The sequence below is a fragment of the Orbicella franksi genome, chromosome 9, assembly GCF_964199315.1.
Source record: "Orbicella franksi chromosome 9, jaOrbFran1.1, whole genome shotgun sequence".
NCBI classification, from domain to species: domain Eukaryota; kingdom Metazoa; phylum Cnidaria; class Anthozoa; order Scleractinia; family Merulinidae; genus Orbicella; species Orbicella franksi.
In genome coordinates, this window is record NC_138153.1 from 11329679 (window position 1) to 11347689 (window position 18011).

The 18011-nt window shown below is 38.0% G+C and overlaps 1 protein-coding gene across 2 annotated transcripts; it reads right to left on the reverse strand.

Moving 5' to 3' along the window:
* Window positions 1-6369: 6369 nt before the first annotated feature.
* Window positions 6370-16959, reverse strand: LOC145497245 (uncharacterized). 2 transcript variants are annotated; one of them, XM_081477067.1, is made up of 2 exons: window positions 16901-16959; window positions 6370-10858 (listed from the first exon to the last, which is right to left on the reverse strand). In XM_081477067.1, exon 2 carries the CDS (start codon window positions 10825-10827, stop codon window positions 9283-9285), a length of 1545 nt encoding a protein of 514 aa, XP_081333193.1. In that variant the 5' UTR covers window positions 10828-10858; window positions 16901-16959; the 3' UTR covers window positions 6370-9282. The 2 variants fall into 2 exon arrangements, with proteins under 2 accessions (XP_081333193.1, XP_081333192.1); XM_081477066.1 differs by lacking the exon at window positions 16901-16959 and adding an exon at window positions 13677-13741.
* Between the last annotated feature and the right edge of the window lie 1052 nt (window positions 16960-18011).

Consider the following 18011-nt stretch of genomic DNA (forward strand, 5'->3'; position numbering starts at 1 on the left):
ACGTCACAAAAGATAGATTAGAGTTAGGAAAAAAAGATATGACATATCTTGTACTATCTTCTTGTCGCATGGCTAGCCGATAATGTCTGCCGGATTCGTGGGCGTTTTTCAGTAGCTGTAAAAACTAGACTATTCTAGATTCTTTGGCTCTTGACGGCTTTGTCTAGACTACAAATAACAATTTTGCTTGTATTTATAATAAAAAGCACGAGCTCTCGGTAAAATTAAAAAAAAAATAAAAGAAATTTTAAGAATAAATTTTATTCTGTCAGAAGACATCCTCTTACTCTGTTTTTTTAAAAAATAAAAACATAACCTTTACTCACTATTTTCTGACTAGCCTCCTGTCACTTTTTAAGTCCTTTCTAAACTCAATAAAACCATCTCTCTTTGGCTTTCTTTGATCACGGTATTTTTTAGCTTCTCCACATCATAATATTAAAAAATAAATCAGTGGCTAATTTGCTCTCTAAATCAAGCCATCTCGTTACCAGACCTCTTTCAAGTTCAATAGAAAAATGACAGGCCTGTGATTGATTAGCGTCGCATTCATGAGATATCAAAAAAATAGGGAAAAAAACTTAACAAATATCAATATATATCAGTTATTCGGTCTCAGGCAGCATTTTAGAGTCCGAGGTCAGAGTTTTTCCCAAAACGGACTGACCCTAAACTGGAAAATAGCTTATTTATTTTTTTCTTCTCTCTCACGCTTGTAGTTGTTGACCTTTTCCACACGTACATCGCGCGCTCGTTACCGGATATTGCAGATTCGTTACCATGCCCTCTTAAAGAAAAATAAAGTGGAATCTGCGATTAAGGCGGGACTTATAAACACAGCATTTTTTCAAACTTTTTTTCGTGGCTAAAATTTAATTCCAGACCATGATTAAGTATACATTTTTAGAAGGCTTAAAGACCAAGATTATGAAAGTGGTATTTTTGTACCTTAGAACTGTATTGTAACCTGACAACGGCTGATTAAATCTGCCACCTGTTGGGGAATGCCAGGGCTTACTGGAAAAAAGATAACTCCTACAAAAACTGATCAAAGGCAATAATTTTTACATCTTTTATAAGAAGACAAACAGCTTGTTGTTTTAAGCTTAGAGATTTTTGAAAAGTTAAAAACGCATGAAATGGTGACCAGTTAAATAAGAAATATGACAAGAAATTTGGCGCCAAACGTTTTCATGGCAATTTTGTAATTTCACATCTGAAATATACATTTAGGCTGAAATTTAGCGAGCGCCACAATTACGGAGTAATTTGTCACCCACGTTATTAATAATTAAGCGAAACAGTCTTCCATATTGCGGTCGTCCGATTTTGTTGAGTTTATTATAGACCGAACTGGACTCCACTCAGTACTATTACAAGAACTTTATTTATTTTTTCTGGAAAGGCACAGTGGCCTAATGGTTAGAGGCAAAACTGGGTTGGCCTTTCGAAAACGCAAAATTACTTTGAAGTTTCATGTTCCATTCTTCAGTGTGGGTTCCGCGCGTTAGAGATGACGTCATAGTTTTAATAATCAAAACATGGGGGATGATAACGTAAGTTACTTTTTAAAATTGAAAAGACAGCTTTTGTTAAGTTCTCCTGTAAAGGTCAATGTTAATCAAATTGCCGTACTAGTGTACCAGCTAGTGTACTAGCATGTAGCATGTGGCATTTTTCACCCGAAACCACGAAAAATACCATCAAATGATATCTGGAACTTCCCCAGTTTAGGATTCGTGTTTCCTTAAATGGTTTTTGGGAATCTTTGTTTACAATATTTGCCTCATTAGCATAAGCAATTCAGTTTCTAATCAAGCTACAGAAATTAAATAGCTTTTCAATACTGTGCCTGGGAATTGAGCCTGATGTACTGAATACTTTTGTACGACGCGGGTTTAAAAACTCGAACTTGTACAAGAATGTATGAGCTCATTAGCGCTTTTAAATGTGTAAAGTCAATCCCATCTGGCATGATGCTTTCTCAGCTCAAAGTCGTATGCTAATGAAGAAAATGTAGACAATGACGTCATCACCGATCTCTCCATATCAACTTCCTTGTGCCAGAGTTTGGTCTCTTACTATAGCTTCCTTTTATTTGTATTATTTTATGACTTCTTTTTCCCTCTTCAACCTTTAATGTGCTTGTCAAGTGTTTTCCTCTTTCATGATACCAGCAACTTCCTTAAATCACAATGGAATTCCTGTTTATTTCTCCGCTCTGCATATCTAATTGTGACATAATTTTAAATCATCATTTTTAGAACAAAAACATGTTGGTTCATTACTGATTTTATATCCTTTCACTGTAGATAAATGTTTTTCCTTAACGTCATTTAACACCTTTTTTTAACTATAATAACTTAGCTGTATTGTATTACCAAAAGCCTTTCAACTAAATCGGCAACTAAGAATATCTTTTACGGTTTTTCTTGAAATTAAAATCCACAACTTCTACTTTTATAGGAAAGGAATTCACAAAAACAAAGGCTTTCATTACTAAAATGGTCGTCTTCTTTACGTGTTAAACAATTCACTGAGAGCATCAATTTTTCATAACTTAAGGGTAATTTTCCTTTTAATTAGTTCTAATTCCATCTCCTGGCCTTTCATTGGATCAGTAGAAAATGCCCCGAAGCGCCAATTCTATTAGTCAAATTGGCCGCCATCTAGTCACGAATCGCAAACTCTTCAGTTTAATTGCTGTATTCTGACATTTTATTGAAATGCGCGTCAAAAAAATGTTTTGTTATCTTGAACAACAGACTAGTCAAAGGTTCATTTAAAAAATCACTGTGAACATCACAGGTCATGCTTTTTATAGATCTTTGTTAGCTTCTTTTTATGTAAAGCGCTTTTGAATATTTCATAGTAGTAGCGCTAAATAAATGCAGAATTATTATTATTATTGTCATATACATTCCAGCATGGTTGTCAGTGTGACAACCATCGTTTTTAATAGTTTATTGCGTTGCAAAATTAATTCATAAGTTTTCCGTGAATCTCATTGCGTTCATCAAAGAGGAAAGAACCTAATTGTTTTTACTTTCCTTGTGAGACAGCATGCCGCACGTGTGTACATGCTAAATACTTCGCCTCGCCAGCCAATCAAAACACGAGAATTATTTCCGCCATACAGCCATTTTTAATACATCTCTTGTATGTTGCATTGCCGGTGCTACGTGTGGAAACAGTTTAACGCCCGGAGAGTCACAGGAACACGGTGTCAAATAAAGTAGTTCAGTGGATACAAAAATATGTGCACTTAACTCAATGGTAATTTAATAGATATCATTTGACATCAGAGCGTGCCATACTCGTATAAGGGAAACTTACGTAAAGCTGCTGTTAAATTAATCGAACCTAATAGAGCATATGCACATGACGTCATGGCAGCCATATTAGTGTTCCAAAACAATGAAACGGCGGCCATGTTGGTGTAGAAAACCAATCCTGTGGGAGTTTAACTCTTTTCTTATGTAAACACTTTCTTTTGTTCCAATAAATTTGTATGGCTGCTGGACACGTGAGTGAATACGCTCTATAAGCTAACCACGATTTCGATGGTGATTAAAGTGTTGTTAAAAAAATTCTTTATGATCATTACAATGGCTTCTCACTTGCATTATACACCTTTGAACATTTCTAACTGTCACTTTGAAATAATTAGCGACAGCTATACATAAAGTCATCATCATTATAGTCCTAGCTCTCCTCCGGGAGAATAGGGCCATTGACTTGTCTCCTCCAATATGCTCTGTCTCTCGCAGCAGTGACATCTTCATTCCAAGTGGCAAAACCCATCTTCTGCCTCTCTCCTTCTACAGTTCTCCTCTCTCCTCTCCTATAGATAAATTAGATAGATCTAAATATCGCGAGATTTTATTTATATATACATTTTTTTATATATACCAGAATATACGTCATTCATTTTTGTTACTAATCGTTGTCCGTTCCGCGTGGCTCTGACTACTTGATTCCCGTAATCTCTCCAGCTTATAATTATTGATTTCAATGGTCCCATTTGCACTGCAAATGGAGATCATATATAACATAAGCTAACTCGATCGAGGACCGACAGCTCGCTCAGGATTCACTACTGAAATGATTTTGTCTTAAAGTGAAGCTGGTGTAAACAGCTGATCAACTCTGGATGAAATTTTCAATTTCATGCTTCTTTCTCGTCTGCTTAGCTGGGGAGGGGTTGAGATAAGTGCTTAGTTTGGCCTTGCGACTAACGTGGCCTGAACTTGTTTGTACTTTCAACTTTCAAAACAAATCTCTTAATTTACGGGCTTAAGTAGTATTTTGTACAACAAAAATGCATCCGGTAATATGATGAGACTTATAGGCCAGCAAATTACGATTTCAGTTCTCAAGCGCTGTGTCGAACTCTTTTGATTTATGGGCACTTACGCACATAGACAGAGAGCCTGACAACGAGGAACGGAAAACTTTCAACTTTCTAAACGATGATGTCTAGTTTTGTCACCAAAATTCCGGTTCTTTAGCGTAAATAGAAAATCCATTGAAATGAGGTGGGAGAAATACCCTTTCGAACTGTGTTTGACGTTCCGTTTTCGTCAGTATAGTCAGTTAAGATTGTATCTATTCCGTGCACTGAGGACCTTCAAACACAACCGCAAAAAAGCAGCCGAGACGTCTATGTTTTTCATGCTTTATCTTCACACTCCGACAGCGTGTAAAATATAAAATACTTTTCTAAAAGCTTCTATAATCACTTTCTGAAAATAATTTTCTTCGACCTCTCTACTGAAAAATATCGCACGCAACTACATTTTCGATACCAGAAACCTCGCACGCGTTATCGCTGCCATGTTTTTTTCGCAAATTATCGTAAATCACCATGCAGCTACGGGTTCCTTGTATTTTTATTATTTTACGCAGACTCCCCGCCTGCGTTTTATCATTAATTTTACAGTATAATCGGACTCAAAGCGGAAAAACTATAATACATTTTTACAAGAATAATTTCAAGCATGAACAAGTTTCCTTCATACATCGACCTCGAAAAGGTCTTCTTACAATAATTACAATTTGCCTACAATTGATATATTTAGGCTGAATTTAAGAATAAATTAAACGCAATTTTTGCTGTGTCCATACGCGATGAATTTATGAGTATTTTGTTTGTTGACTTCTGTAATTAATTTTACCAAAAATGTAATGGCTAAAATATTTTTTAACGTCCTTATTTCCCTTCTTTTTGCTAATATATTCAACGACTCTTTCGACTTTAATTCAATTCGAACTTTACCAGCTTAATCAATATCACAAATAACACTACTACACCGTGTTACGCGTAAGTTCTTCGACTTGCCGCCTTGCATATGACTCCATAATAAAGTCAAAGTTACGCATGATGTCTCTCGACGCTTTTTCTGTTGCTGTAAGTCTGGGTTTTACTTTGTTCTAAAGCGTCCTAACTAAAGAGATGTTTACAAGTTGCCGTAGGCCTGACTTGCAAGTGTTTTCTGCTTGACTTCCTCTTTACAGCAGGTGCATCTCGAAGAGAAGACGCCGTGTTACGAGCAACTCACGATAGCCCCGTAAACTGACGCCAGCGTCGTTCAAAATGTACCTTTCCATCTCTTCGCAAATAGCGTGTCTCCTACAGCGTGCAGGCAATGCTTCCTTTTCCATGTCAAGTCCATCATCTTCCTCAATAGCTGCAGCTGCGTTAAACTTTGCGGCCTTTCGCGAGCCTTTGAAGCGATTCATGGCGAATTCGTCGAACTCTTCCGTCGTCGCTCGCGAATTCTCTTCGCGAGTTTTCGCCGACGCGGCGCGCGACTCGTCGAGTTCCTCTTGCGCAGCGAGTTTTTTGTACCTTCGCGAGCGCATACTGAACCGACGCGACACGCAGCCGTGTAATTTTCGATTCTGCTCTTCTCTGGTTCTCATCGTGTCTCTCTGCGCAAAAAAGCCAAGCGATAGCCCTCTTGCAACTCTTTTATTTCCTTCGGAATCAGGAAGTCGAAGCGCTTTGGCTACTAACACAGGAGAACGACTGAATTGTGAGGATCTCCGTGTCCTTTTTCTTGACGTCTAGAAACGCGATTAAATTTGACAGGTTTGCATAGCAATCAAACAAAGGACGAACAACAATGGACACACCTGCTCCTACAAATGAATATCTTTTAAATAAAAAGGGTTTTCTCCTACTTTGCACAAACAACCGTCAAAACTTTAATCCGCCAGTCTAAATTTGCTGTTGAGATAAATTCGCGTTTCCTTAAGAATGTAAAAACACTCAGACGCATTTGATATCTTTTGCCAATGCAAAACATTATTATCTTGACGCTGCATGTAAGAACAAACTGTTTTAAATATTGTTTACATTTTTGGCCTGATGAACACATTTTAGAATTTAAAACATTTCACATTAACGCCTTTGAGGTATCAAATGGCAAGACCCCTATTACAACTTGACAGGTTCTCAAAAAACTAAAATGTACACAAGGGGCGGTTTCAGTTTTCTCAGGTTCAGCTAGCATGGTTCAATTTTTTTTTCTTAGAAACTTAGTAGTTTCCGCTGTGAAACTCAGTTCAATTTTTTCCTTGTGTGTACCCTGACTTAGTTATTAAGCCTTGCCAACTAAATCATGCAGTTCCAAGAAGCTCAATGCCCTTGCCAATTTGAAAATGTAAGGTACGGTTTGGAACTCTATGGCGAAAATTTACAGATTTTATTACTCCTAAAAAGCAATATCAGCATCATACAAATGCAAATATTACGCAATGTCTTCAAAGTTACCCAGCGAATTACCACAATTAGGGAGACGAAAGTCTGGCTCTGACAGTTTCCATAGTTACCACCTCGCTTTCGGAAACGACGCTGAAAATGTTGTTTTTTCATTCTGGTTTTCTTCCGTTCTGCAGACAATTTCAAAACGAGAAACCATTTTCACTGATGCGTTACGTAATAAGCTTTCATGAAGTCGTGTTTCTTTTGCCTCAGAATAGATATGTTTGGATTTGTGGAGACTGGGAAAACTTTTGTAAGACTGGCGTGTCCGATCCGGACGTCCATTCCAATCTGTTTCATCTTACCAGTATAACTTTCAAACGAAGCAGAATTTTACTCAGACCACTTAGTATTAATGTTGATATTTCCATAGACAAGTGGTCTACGGCTGAATACACCATTGCAAATTGATTGTTTTAACTTTGCTAGTAAAATTTGCATGTGAAGATGGATCTTGTCGCCCCAAATTTACCAAATTAATTACCTTCCAGTGGGACACAGATTTCAAAACGGAGACTCGGGGGGACAGCGCTAAGTTCAAAAATTGAATTTGGATTTTGCTTAAGAATTTCACAAATATTTTATCGTGGCTATTCTATTGATCTGTTGGCTTCAGAAATAGCTCGAGCGTTAGGGACAGACTTCAACTACAAATAGAAACGCGAAAAGTCAGGTTTCGTGGTTTAAGATTTTCAAAATACGCCGAATTTATATAGTCATATCACTGATTATGTTGTTGTCCTTCAAACGACCGCGCATTTGTGACTAGTCAAAAGTCTTTTACAACCACACGTTTGAGAGGCAATACTGACCCGAAAATGCAAAATTTCTCGGAGGCTAGGGTTTTGAAGGAAGTGAGGTGGAAGGGGCAGGAAATGCGGCAGTCATCTAGCTGTGTCAGTTTTGGCCTTGAAAAGGGGGCGAATTTATAGAGGGAGTGTGCCCTAGAGCACTTCTTTGGTAGGGGAATTCAGCATGTTCTTGCTTTGATGTTTGGAGTCAATTCGCATGTCGCACGATGCCTTCTCTGCGCGAAGTCGTATGGTAATGAAGGGAAGGTGAATGATAAATGCGAGACTATGCGAGACGGTGAGACAAGTGTTACTCTTTGTGAGTCCGAGGCATTCAGTTTGAGTTGTTTTTTAATTGCGAGACCGAGACTTTAAAGTGTTTTAAACGCGAGCGCAAGATGTTCAGACACTAAGACACTCGGCCATCATTAATGAAAACAAACAAACAAATTGGCCATTCGAGACTTTCTTAGCCTTGCAAAACATCGAGACTCCCAGAAAGCTTTGTGAAAAATTGAAACAGCAAGACGCACATAACCGCTGAAAAAACGAGACTGCGAGCCCGGTGAAATTCGACGAAAAGTTTGCGAGACCCGTGTTTTTTGAAGGACCATTTCCCACCGCTGCTTAATGAGGCAAAATGTGAACGCCATCAGCAATATAAAGATTCGTCTTTAAGACAAATAAGTGTTGTAAAAAGCGGCCGTGGCAGTTTAGACTGCGAGCAGTCTCTCTTCTGCTCGAAAATCCGTGTGGAAAGACGTAAAACAAGTGAGCTCGCTCGCTCACGACCGCTCAATTGTGTTGCGTTCTCCTCTCCCGGTTCTCTGCGGTCTTCCCCTCGGATTTTCGAGAAAAAGAGAGATTGCTCGCAGTCTGGTTACAGATCTGTTATCTTCACTAAAGATATTCAAGAGACCTTTTCACAGAAACAGTTTAATTAACAAACAACAGGTTTAACAAACTAAATTTTGGCAATGACTTATGTCGAGGTTAAGCTCAATTCTCCAATCTGTTTGCTTAGTGCTTTAGGGCTATAGTTGATAATTTTGGTTATTCTCATTACTAGCTGTATCTTTGACAGCGTTGTTTTACTGTAAGGAGAGTTTATGTATTCGCTACTCTTAGAAATTGAATGTATGACTGCATAAGACAATTGTTAATATTTTTCGTTATTCTTATTACCTGTATGCTTGACAGTTAATGTAGTTTCACTGTAAGGAGAATTTCTGAACACATAAATATATTCGTTACCCTTAGGAATTAAAGTATACCTGCATACATTTGTAAAAGTTGCCGATTCAGTTACTTAATTTGTCTTTCAAACAAATCAGGATTTTGTTTTACACAGAGAAAACCTCGAAACCCCTTTTTCCATTTTTTTTTTTTGTGTGTGTGTGTGTGTGCTTTTGTCTACGGATTTGAATAAATATGTTTGAATAGTTCTTCCCAATATTGCAACATATAACTGTTGGGCATCACACGCTTTAGCAGTGCTGATAATTCTTTTTTACCTGTTTTTGACAAAAAAAAAGTTATAAAGTAGTGAAGAAAACTTTCACGCTTTCAGATGTCAATACCTGACTTCTCTTACTTGAAGTCGTTCTCTACATTCTTCGTACACGGCGTGCAAAAAAAAAAAACGTTTGTTTCTGTTTTCTTTTTTAAGCAACAGATCTGTAATGGCATCAGTCGCTTCAGTTGAACATGTTTGATTTCATGTTACAGCAAGTTCACCTCCTTCAGTATGTCGTCAATAACCATATATTTCCTCAAATTTCGCAAGCTGATTCCATATTGGTTCAGTAATTGTTTTTCAATCTTATCGCATACGGCAGAGCGACGTTGAGCAAGCTTTGCTCTCACTATTTCATCGTCCTGCCAGCTCGGGACTTTGCAAACCGGGGCATGAACTGGAGTCGATTTTTTCGTTTGCACTGGTTTCTTCATTTCCGGCTTCTTTTTCACCTCCATTGCTTCGTTACAGGGAAGCTCGCTGTAATGAAAACCTTGAGATTTGAAGTCCATTTTTTTCTTCTTACGAGCTTTTCTCAAGTTTCGTGACACTTTTCTTCCAGAGGAATATTTGGAGTCTTCATGGCTAGAACTATTACTGCAATGGACACCATCAGCCTTGAATTCCAAAATGTTTGGTTGAACTGTTTCGGAAAGTGGTGATTTACCCAGTGGCATAAAAGGATCCTGGCTTTCATGGCAAGATTTGTTGCTGTCTTGGAAGCTTTTAGGCTTGAACTCCAAGTCTTTTGATCGAATGGTTTTAAGGTGTTGTAGTTTTGGGACATCTGAGAAAGAGTCTTTTTGTACGTTGGAAGGATCTTTGATGCAATGGATGCTTTCAGGCTTAAGTTGCAAGTCTTTTGGCTGAACTGGTTTTGTTTTTGTCAGTTGTAGTGTTCTGACTTCGGAGGAGAACTCCGAATTTTCGTCACAAGAACTTTTTCTGTCCAGGAAACCTGCAACCTTGGTTTCCAATCGTTCCTTCCGAAGTGTTTTTGTATCACCTGGTTCAGTTCTGAATTGCGAAAGAGGATCGCGGTCTTCACAAGACTTGTTGCTCTCAAGTTGGGCCCCTGATATTGATTTTCTGAATTCCGGAGAGAGCTCCAGGTTTTCAGTGCGAGAAATTTTGATTTCAAAGAAACCTTCATTCTTTAATTTCGAGACTTTCTGCTGAGCTGTTATTGATGTTCCTGGAATTTCAAGTTCCGAAACAGAATTCGAGTATTCGTGGCAAGAGAGGCTGCTGTCTAGTAAACCCCTGGGCTTAGATTCCAATGGTCCCTTGCGAACTGTTCCTCTGGTGGCAAGTTCCCTGATTTCCAATGAAGAATTTAAATGTTCATGGCAATAACTTTTGCTGTCCAAGAAATCTTTAGGTTTGGATTCCAATTGCAACATCTGAACAGTTTTTGTTTGGGTTGGTTCTCCTCCAGAAGCCTGATCCTGTGGTTCATCGTGGCGGAATCCTTTAACTTTGAATTCCAAATTGTTTCTTTGAATTGCATTTTCTTGTTGTGGTATTTCGTCTTTCAAAAGGGGATCCATTTTGCTTAAATGGAAGATTTCATTGTTTACTTCCAACCTCTCCTTTCCCGCTGTTTTTGCTTCCAATAGAGGGTTGGAATCGTCGCCCTCAGTACACATTCGTCTGTAACGAAAGCCCTCGAGGTTGAGTTTCCTCTGGAGATAGCGAAGTGTTGAATGAACGTCGATTGCATCCTTCAACAGCTGCACTTTAGAACCCATGACATAAATCTCGCTGTTAATGCCTTCAGTCCTAGAATAAAATGACTGACATTAGTCCTGCCAGATACGTTCTGAGCCAGAGTTTACAATTTGATTCAAATTGATTCAATCTATGTGGAGGCGGCGCGGCCAAATCGTTTAGTTCGCTGCATTAGAAATTCGGAGGTCCTTGGTTCAAATCCTCCAACCTGCCGCTATCTGGATTTGTTCTCGGTGGCCCCGAGTTCACCTCCTCCATCGCATTGTGTAAACAGCCAGCTGTTCAGCCCCCTTCAGTTGGTATTCTTAATAGTTTATGTTCTGTTTGCAATATTTTTTTAGCAGTGCTAAATACAATTTACACCTAAAAAAAGTTGTTTATTTTATTTAAAGTTTTTGTTTATTTGATGAACCTCTTCGCAAAAAGAATCGTGACAAAGTACAAATGAAATAACTTTACCGAGTTCGGTGATATTTTTTTGCGGACATTAACTAGACTATGATGTGGAAGTCTCCCAAATAAGGCTTCGAACTTCGAAATTACATCCTGAAGTTTAATAGTTTTAAAAATTCTGTCTGCAATCAAAATATTCCCAATTTTTGAAGTGAACTTCAGCACCAATTGGTCCAGTGGATTTGCTGGTTGTCGCTTTAAGTGTTTTCAGATTCTTGACAGCATTCAATTAGGGAATGACTGATGCGTGACATTTTAGATCCAGGGGCGTAGCTAGGGAGGTCCCTGGGGTGCCTGTGACCCCCTCTTTTGTAAGCCTTTTTTTTTTTAAGAAAACAACCTACAACAGGTGGCGAAAACGACAAAACAATCTGGTGGGTACCCTCACTTTGACGCAGTGTGACCCCCCCCCCCCCCTTTGAAAAATCCTGGCTACGCCCCTGAGATCGCATGAACTTTTTCGCAATCGACGTTCATTCAACACTTCGCTATCTCCAGAGGAAAGTAAACCCCAGTTGAGCAGTGAATTCTTTCGATAGAGACGAATGTGTACCGCAATCACGTTATTCGATATCAAACGTTCAGCTTTTTTCTAAAATCAACTGCGTTTCCTTTTCAATTATGTATCAAAAAATTAGCTTGATGTAAAATATGTCGATGTGAACCGTATTCCGTTCGACGGATTTTGGGTTATTTTCAGTGCATTGTGGAAATCCAGCTTGGTCAGGAACAACTGCATCTTCGGGCTTATAAATGTTTTAGTCATTTTATTGGAAGTCCCTCAGTCGTCCAAACGAGGAAGTACCGCGAGACTCCGGTCCCTGGGTCTTTTATTTCTTGGACTACTACTGCTGCTTCTCCTACAAAAGAGCTTGATCAACAAAAGCACACGCACTTAAATAGCCGGCCGCCACACGAGACGAACTGACCTTGTAGGACTAAACATCGTTTTTAGAATGCTAACCCAAACACTTGCACGCGACTTTCAAAAGCGAACCACAAAGTTCTTGAAACAACCAATAGAATCTACAGTTTAGAGAACAAGAAACCTAACCTGGATCTTTGTGGAAGATTCAGAACCAAGTGCTGGTCCAAACATGACCATCGAATCAATGGGGTATTGTTCGGAGCTTATAACGTATTCTCGATAAACTAAGATAAAGAACTTGAAGTCATAAGACTCTCTGTGGGGGCAGTCGGGCACTAGAATCACAAGACTAACTCGGTAACTACAAAATGATAAACAATTGGTGATCACGAACCAAAATTTTCTAAATTCGAAAAATTCTATACAAATTATTGAGCTTTATCACAATTTGATTCCTTCCTCACATTGCTTTGAAGATTAGTTTTACCTGAATAAAAATAGTTGATACAAATCAAGGGAACGAAACGAAACAATATTAAGCTGTTTGACAAGTTAAGCGTTGCAAAGATCAATTAAGCTACCATTTGCACTTTTGTTCAAGCAGTTCGTGTTTGGTCGTGTTTCGGTTGAAAGTCTTTGGATGATTCTGAAAGCTCTTTACTGCTCTTCAAGACTTGCTGCAAAGGAACCCGGCCTAGTCATAACTCTTCTGCTAGGTGGCGCTGTTTTCTTCAAAAAAAAAAAAAGAAATATGCCACATCTTACCACTGCAGTTGATACAGAGCCTTAGGCCTTGAAGTTGATACAGAGGGTGTTCGATTTGGCTGCAAAAATGAATATTGTTTGGAGGTGAAGCAGAAAAAAAAGGGACTCAGAATCGAGTTTTAGATCAGTCATCAACGTGCTGGTTGCAGTTGCGGGCTTTACTGGCTGCTTACTTGGAAAATGCCTTAAGAAATGATAACGGACTGCATTAAATCTCTTTTTATGTACGCAAAGTGTTCTTCGATTTCAGTCGAATTAAAACATTACTGGCTCTACTGCTTTGCGAGCGTTAAACAAACTAAAAAACTTGACCTGTGTATCATTGGATGTAGAAAAAAAAAAAAGGCATTGACACCTTGAAGAGGTATTATTTTTTATCCTTTCTAATTCTTGTGCGCTTGTAAGACCCCGACTATTTAATCTCGTCTTTGAGTTGAGGTTTGTTAACATTTCCATCTATAGTATGCCGCGACTGAAATTCTGCTTTCACGAAATAAATTTTGTAGGAAATCCTGCACATGTACTTTTTTGTTTGCTAAAATGAGAGTTGTCGACCCAAAAATCAGTTGCACGATCTGACGGAAACTACCTCAGGTAAAGTCTCATTGCTCTGTCCTAGATAAAATTCGCGATATGCGTTCTTTGTTCTGGCGCAGTTCGTGGACGAATTTAGATATTATGAATTAATGTTGGTATATTGCAAGTGGTTATATCTCGGACCAATTTACTAAATCTGCAAATAGCTTGATTTAGGTAAAGTGTAAATAGACTTATTTCACTTACCTTTTTGCTGGGTTATTTTGTAGAATGCGTTTTGAAGAATTCTGAGCTGAAACTTTCCTGTAGCTTAGAAATGGGTTTTCAAGCGTTTAAAACCATGGCAGGCAGGCACCTGCTCAACGCCACAATTTCGCAATATTTATCTTGGCGAATATGCGCATCGTCGGCGATTTCACAGTTTTCGTGCAGCCGCTTAGTTAACAGATAGAATCGATTTGAATTACAAAGGCATTGATAAATATCTATTTACACCTGGTATAAAACCTTATTGATGTTAAAAGACGCACACTTTTGTGTGTTTTGTTAACAAAGGACGTGCAGTTTATTTGAATTTAAGTGAATATACGAAAGATCATAAATTTGAACTGCAGAGAAATGAATCAGATTTGAATTGCTATTCTGCTATGACTATTAGCTCTCTTTCTGGCCGACGGCCAACTGATCATTATGTATTCCCTATATTTTATTATATTGTGTAACTGATGGACAGGTTTTGTGTTAGGTTAAGATAGAAATACTGATTGCTTGTAGTTGACATCAGAACACGTTGGCATTTTTCATCAGTGAGAGAAAAAAAAGTTTAATAAAAGAAAAAAAATGTTCACAGAAACCGCTTGCATTAACCCGCTAAAAATATATTTACATGTAGCTTTATATATATGTGTGGTCATATTTTGAACGGTTTATTTCTAAACAGCTTTCACTATAGACTGCTTGTTTTTGGGTGATCGGCATTTTCTTTTCTAACAAGAAACAAGCAGATACCTGCATTGTTTTTATTCAACCCTTTGGTGCTGTTTACACAAAAAATACATATATATATTTGAATGACAAAGCATTATTGAGCAAGCACCTGACAGTTTAAGTTGAAAAGGAAATTAAGCCCACTATACTTCAGATAAATATTTCTTTTACTACTTTACAATGTGGGTCAATATCTTGCTTTCTACTGTGTCCACACGAATTGAAGCTAAAGTTCTGCATCATGCGTGGAGATTGGAAGATTTGCGTTTGACTTTTTTGATGAAAAGTTATTTAATCTAGCCCAAGTCTTCAACGCCTGATCAAAAAAGAGGATTAAACAACTATGTGAAATTACGTGGTTTAACCGATATTAAATATCAATTGATTTTTTACCAAACACTGCTTAATTTATCGCTTGTGGCACTTGGACAGCATACTGTTTTAATTTCCAACGAACTAATATCAGAATTGATCGCTATCACTTTCGTACATGATAAAGAAGCAAACGGTGAGTGATTGTATTTTTATATTAGAGTTATGGATCCATATGTTTTAAGACACTTGATGACGCGTGCGCATTTATAAGGGCCAATTTTTTCACGCGTACACTCATATGAACGTGCTGACAGCACTGACAAGAGCGTCAGATATAACCGTGCAGTTGTGCAACAGCTATAGCCCCAAACAATTCCCAGGGCTTCTCTAATAACTATCGTAGGCGAAAATACGTAAGACGAAATCTGATACCGAAAATCGAGCAATTTCAGCTTTTATTGGACTAAAACCTTGTACCACATGAATTTTAGGTATTGCACAGTCCTTTTTACATTTAAGTAAATCATATATAAATAGTTGACTGAAATAATACCGGAGACAATTTCCAATGGGAACTCGAGAAAATAAATTTCAAAGTTCAGAGAATTGGTGCAAACACAGTTAAAACTTCATCATCAGTTTCATTTCACCAGTACTTTCAAGTGTTTCATATGAACTTCAAAATTTGTTTCAACATTTGGTGTTGTTCGAAATGATTTTTTTCGAGAAGATATTTAAAGCAGTCGCACAGAACTTTGCGAAACTGACGATGTAAATAATCTTGGTGCAAAGTTTTTGTCCATTTGTTACTAAAACTTCTGGTGGGTTCCTTCTTAAAACCTTATATTTCAGTTTGTCGAGGCTTATTCCCAGTTCGCACGTCTCGCTTATGTATTCCTGGATCTGCTTATTTAATGTCACGACTTAGAAAATTCACTTAGTTTCAGTTACACGAAAAAAAAATTAATTTCGTCCCTCAACACTCGAGGATTTTAATATCGCTGAGGACGCTTGCCACTCGTCAACGATCCTGCTATTCAACATATGTCTGCAGCTTTGCCGATTCACTTGGTAAATATCATTAAATCGTAAAACCATTTTTTTTAATTCTGAACGGGTTGGCTGACTGAATTTGACATATATTAAAGGTTGCCTGAGTGCTTTTGACAGCTTTTTACTATGCCACATTTTACCTGCGCAATGCATCCGAAAGTACTCTTGATCCTTGACAGAACTTTCCTTTAGTCTTTGATATTATTTAAAGAAGCTTCATCTTTGGCCAAACGTCCCTTCCGCTTGGCATCAGGTCAAAAATTTGCACATTTTGTGTTAAAAACGCTCCCAGGGTTTCAACAACATCGTTAGAACTGGCATAGATAAAGAGATGCTGAGTGACTTTTTTTCTACATCAAAGCGTCAACATTTTCAACACCTTTCAACAATGTAATAAGACCATGCATGATATATGTTTTCAGAATAAGTTTCAAAAAAATAACGTTGCGCCAATGTTACGAACGAAGGTTTAACAAAATAATTTTAGGACAATGTGACAACAAAGTTTTAATGGTTGGCCAATCTCGTGTACCCATATCTTTTTTCACTTCGGTAGAAAACATCTGGTTCTGGTTACCTTTTCTGATCAGTTTATATATTGGGGCAATTCTCGTCTCTCCGCGTGGATTCTAGTCCCAAGAGGTCACTAGCGTTGGTAGATCGTCGAGGCTATTACATAGCTTAAAAGTTTTCTTTTTTCTTTTCTTTTTAAATGGTCTCCGAAGAGCAGAATTTCTCTTTCTTTAGATCGATGTCACTCTTTATTCGCCTGCTGTCTTCAAGAGAACGCGTGTTCTTTTGCATGGTCACATGAAAAACGATGACATCTTGTTTGTTGAAGTCGAAATTATTTCAAACGATTATTGCATGCATAAACATACGTGAAAGTCTGTCTAAGATCTCTCATAGTTATTTGTAGTATTCCTAGGTTTTTTTTTAAACCAGATTATCTGAGGAACGTACCGTAAAACACGAAAAATGCAATAGTCTTGAACTCACACCCCAAGCTCAAACTTTTCCTTCCATCACTGAAGCTGTAAAGCGATCTTTTGTCGAGTTTATCTGATCATGAAAGACAGCCATATAACTATCGAACTTATTAAAATATGCATTACCTCAGACGGGTCTGTAGGATCCTTAATAGTGGTATACCGGCCCTGGAGTAATTGCTTGTAAACCATGTAAATTTCTCTCAGAATTTTACTGCTGTAGCAGTTTACCTACAAGACTGGTACGGATGTCTCGTTAATTTCGCACCGCAATGTTCTGATCCTCCGGTAAATTTTATGGAGAAGTTCGCGAGTTTACGTTGTTTATACCACTGAAACGTGGGACTTCAAACAGGTGTCAGTGGCATTTGCGGACAATTGTACTTTATAATATTCACTTTTCACAGACAGAGAGACAGTTTTCGTTTCGTGTGGTTTTTAGAAACTGAGGGAACCACAGAGACAAAATCGGAAACTAAAAGCGAATGAATTTGGCTGCAAAATAGCATGTCTTTGTAGAAATGGAAGGATTTCTACCACATGTCAGTGACATTTGCAGACAATTGTACTTTATAATTCACTTTTCACAGACAGAAAGACAGTTTGTATCTTTGTCTGTTTAGAAATTGGGGAGTAGAGAGGCAAAATTGGAAACTACGAAAGGAATAATTTGACTATACAAAATAGCATGTTCATGTGGAAAAAAGAAGGATTTCTAACTCTTGAAAGGACAGTATTACCGGTAGCTAAGAAGTTCAGTGAACGAAGGCACAATAATTTGCCGATGTCAAGTGCAACGTAAACAAATCTCATAAGCAAATAGTCAGTAACAACTGGGCAAAATTATGACTGAATTTGACAATGACAGCTTCTGAGAATTATCAAATACTTCGCTATTAAAAAAGGGTGAGAAACAAAGACAACAAACGTCGATCAATCTCAGTAAAATGCGTCTTTATTGCTCTTTTTGTCGTGACGACAGGCGTGTATCCTGTACCGAAGATTTTCATTATTAACCCCGATAACTCACATGTATATTCATGGCACGTATCATAATTTGCCGTAAGAGGCGGCTCATGGCAGGTTATCTGGCTATCAAATAACATGGCGGCTATTTTGATGAAATTGTATGTAAAACTGAAACATCAAGCTGCGTTGTTCAAGTTGGAGTTGTTCCGAACCACGCTTGTGCCGGTGTGCACCGCGTGCTATTCTGAACGCGTACGATCTGGCCTTC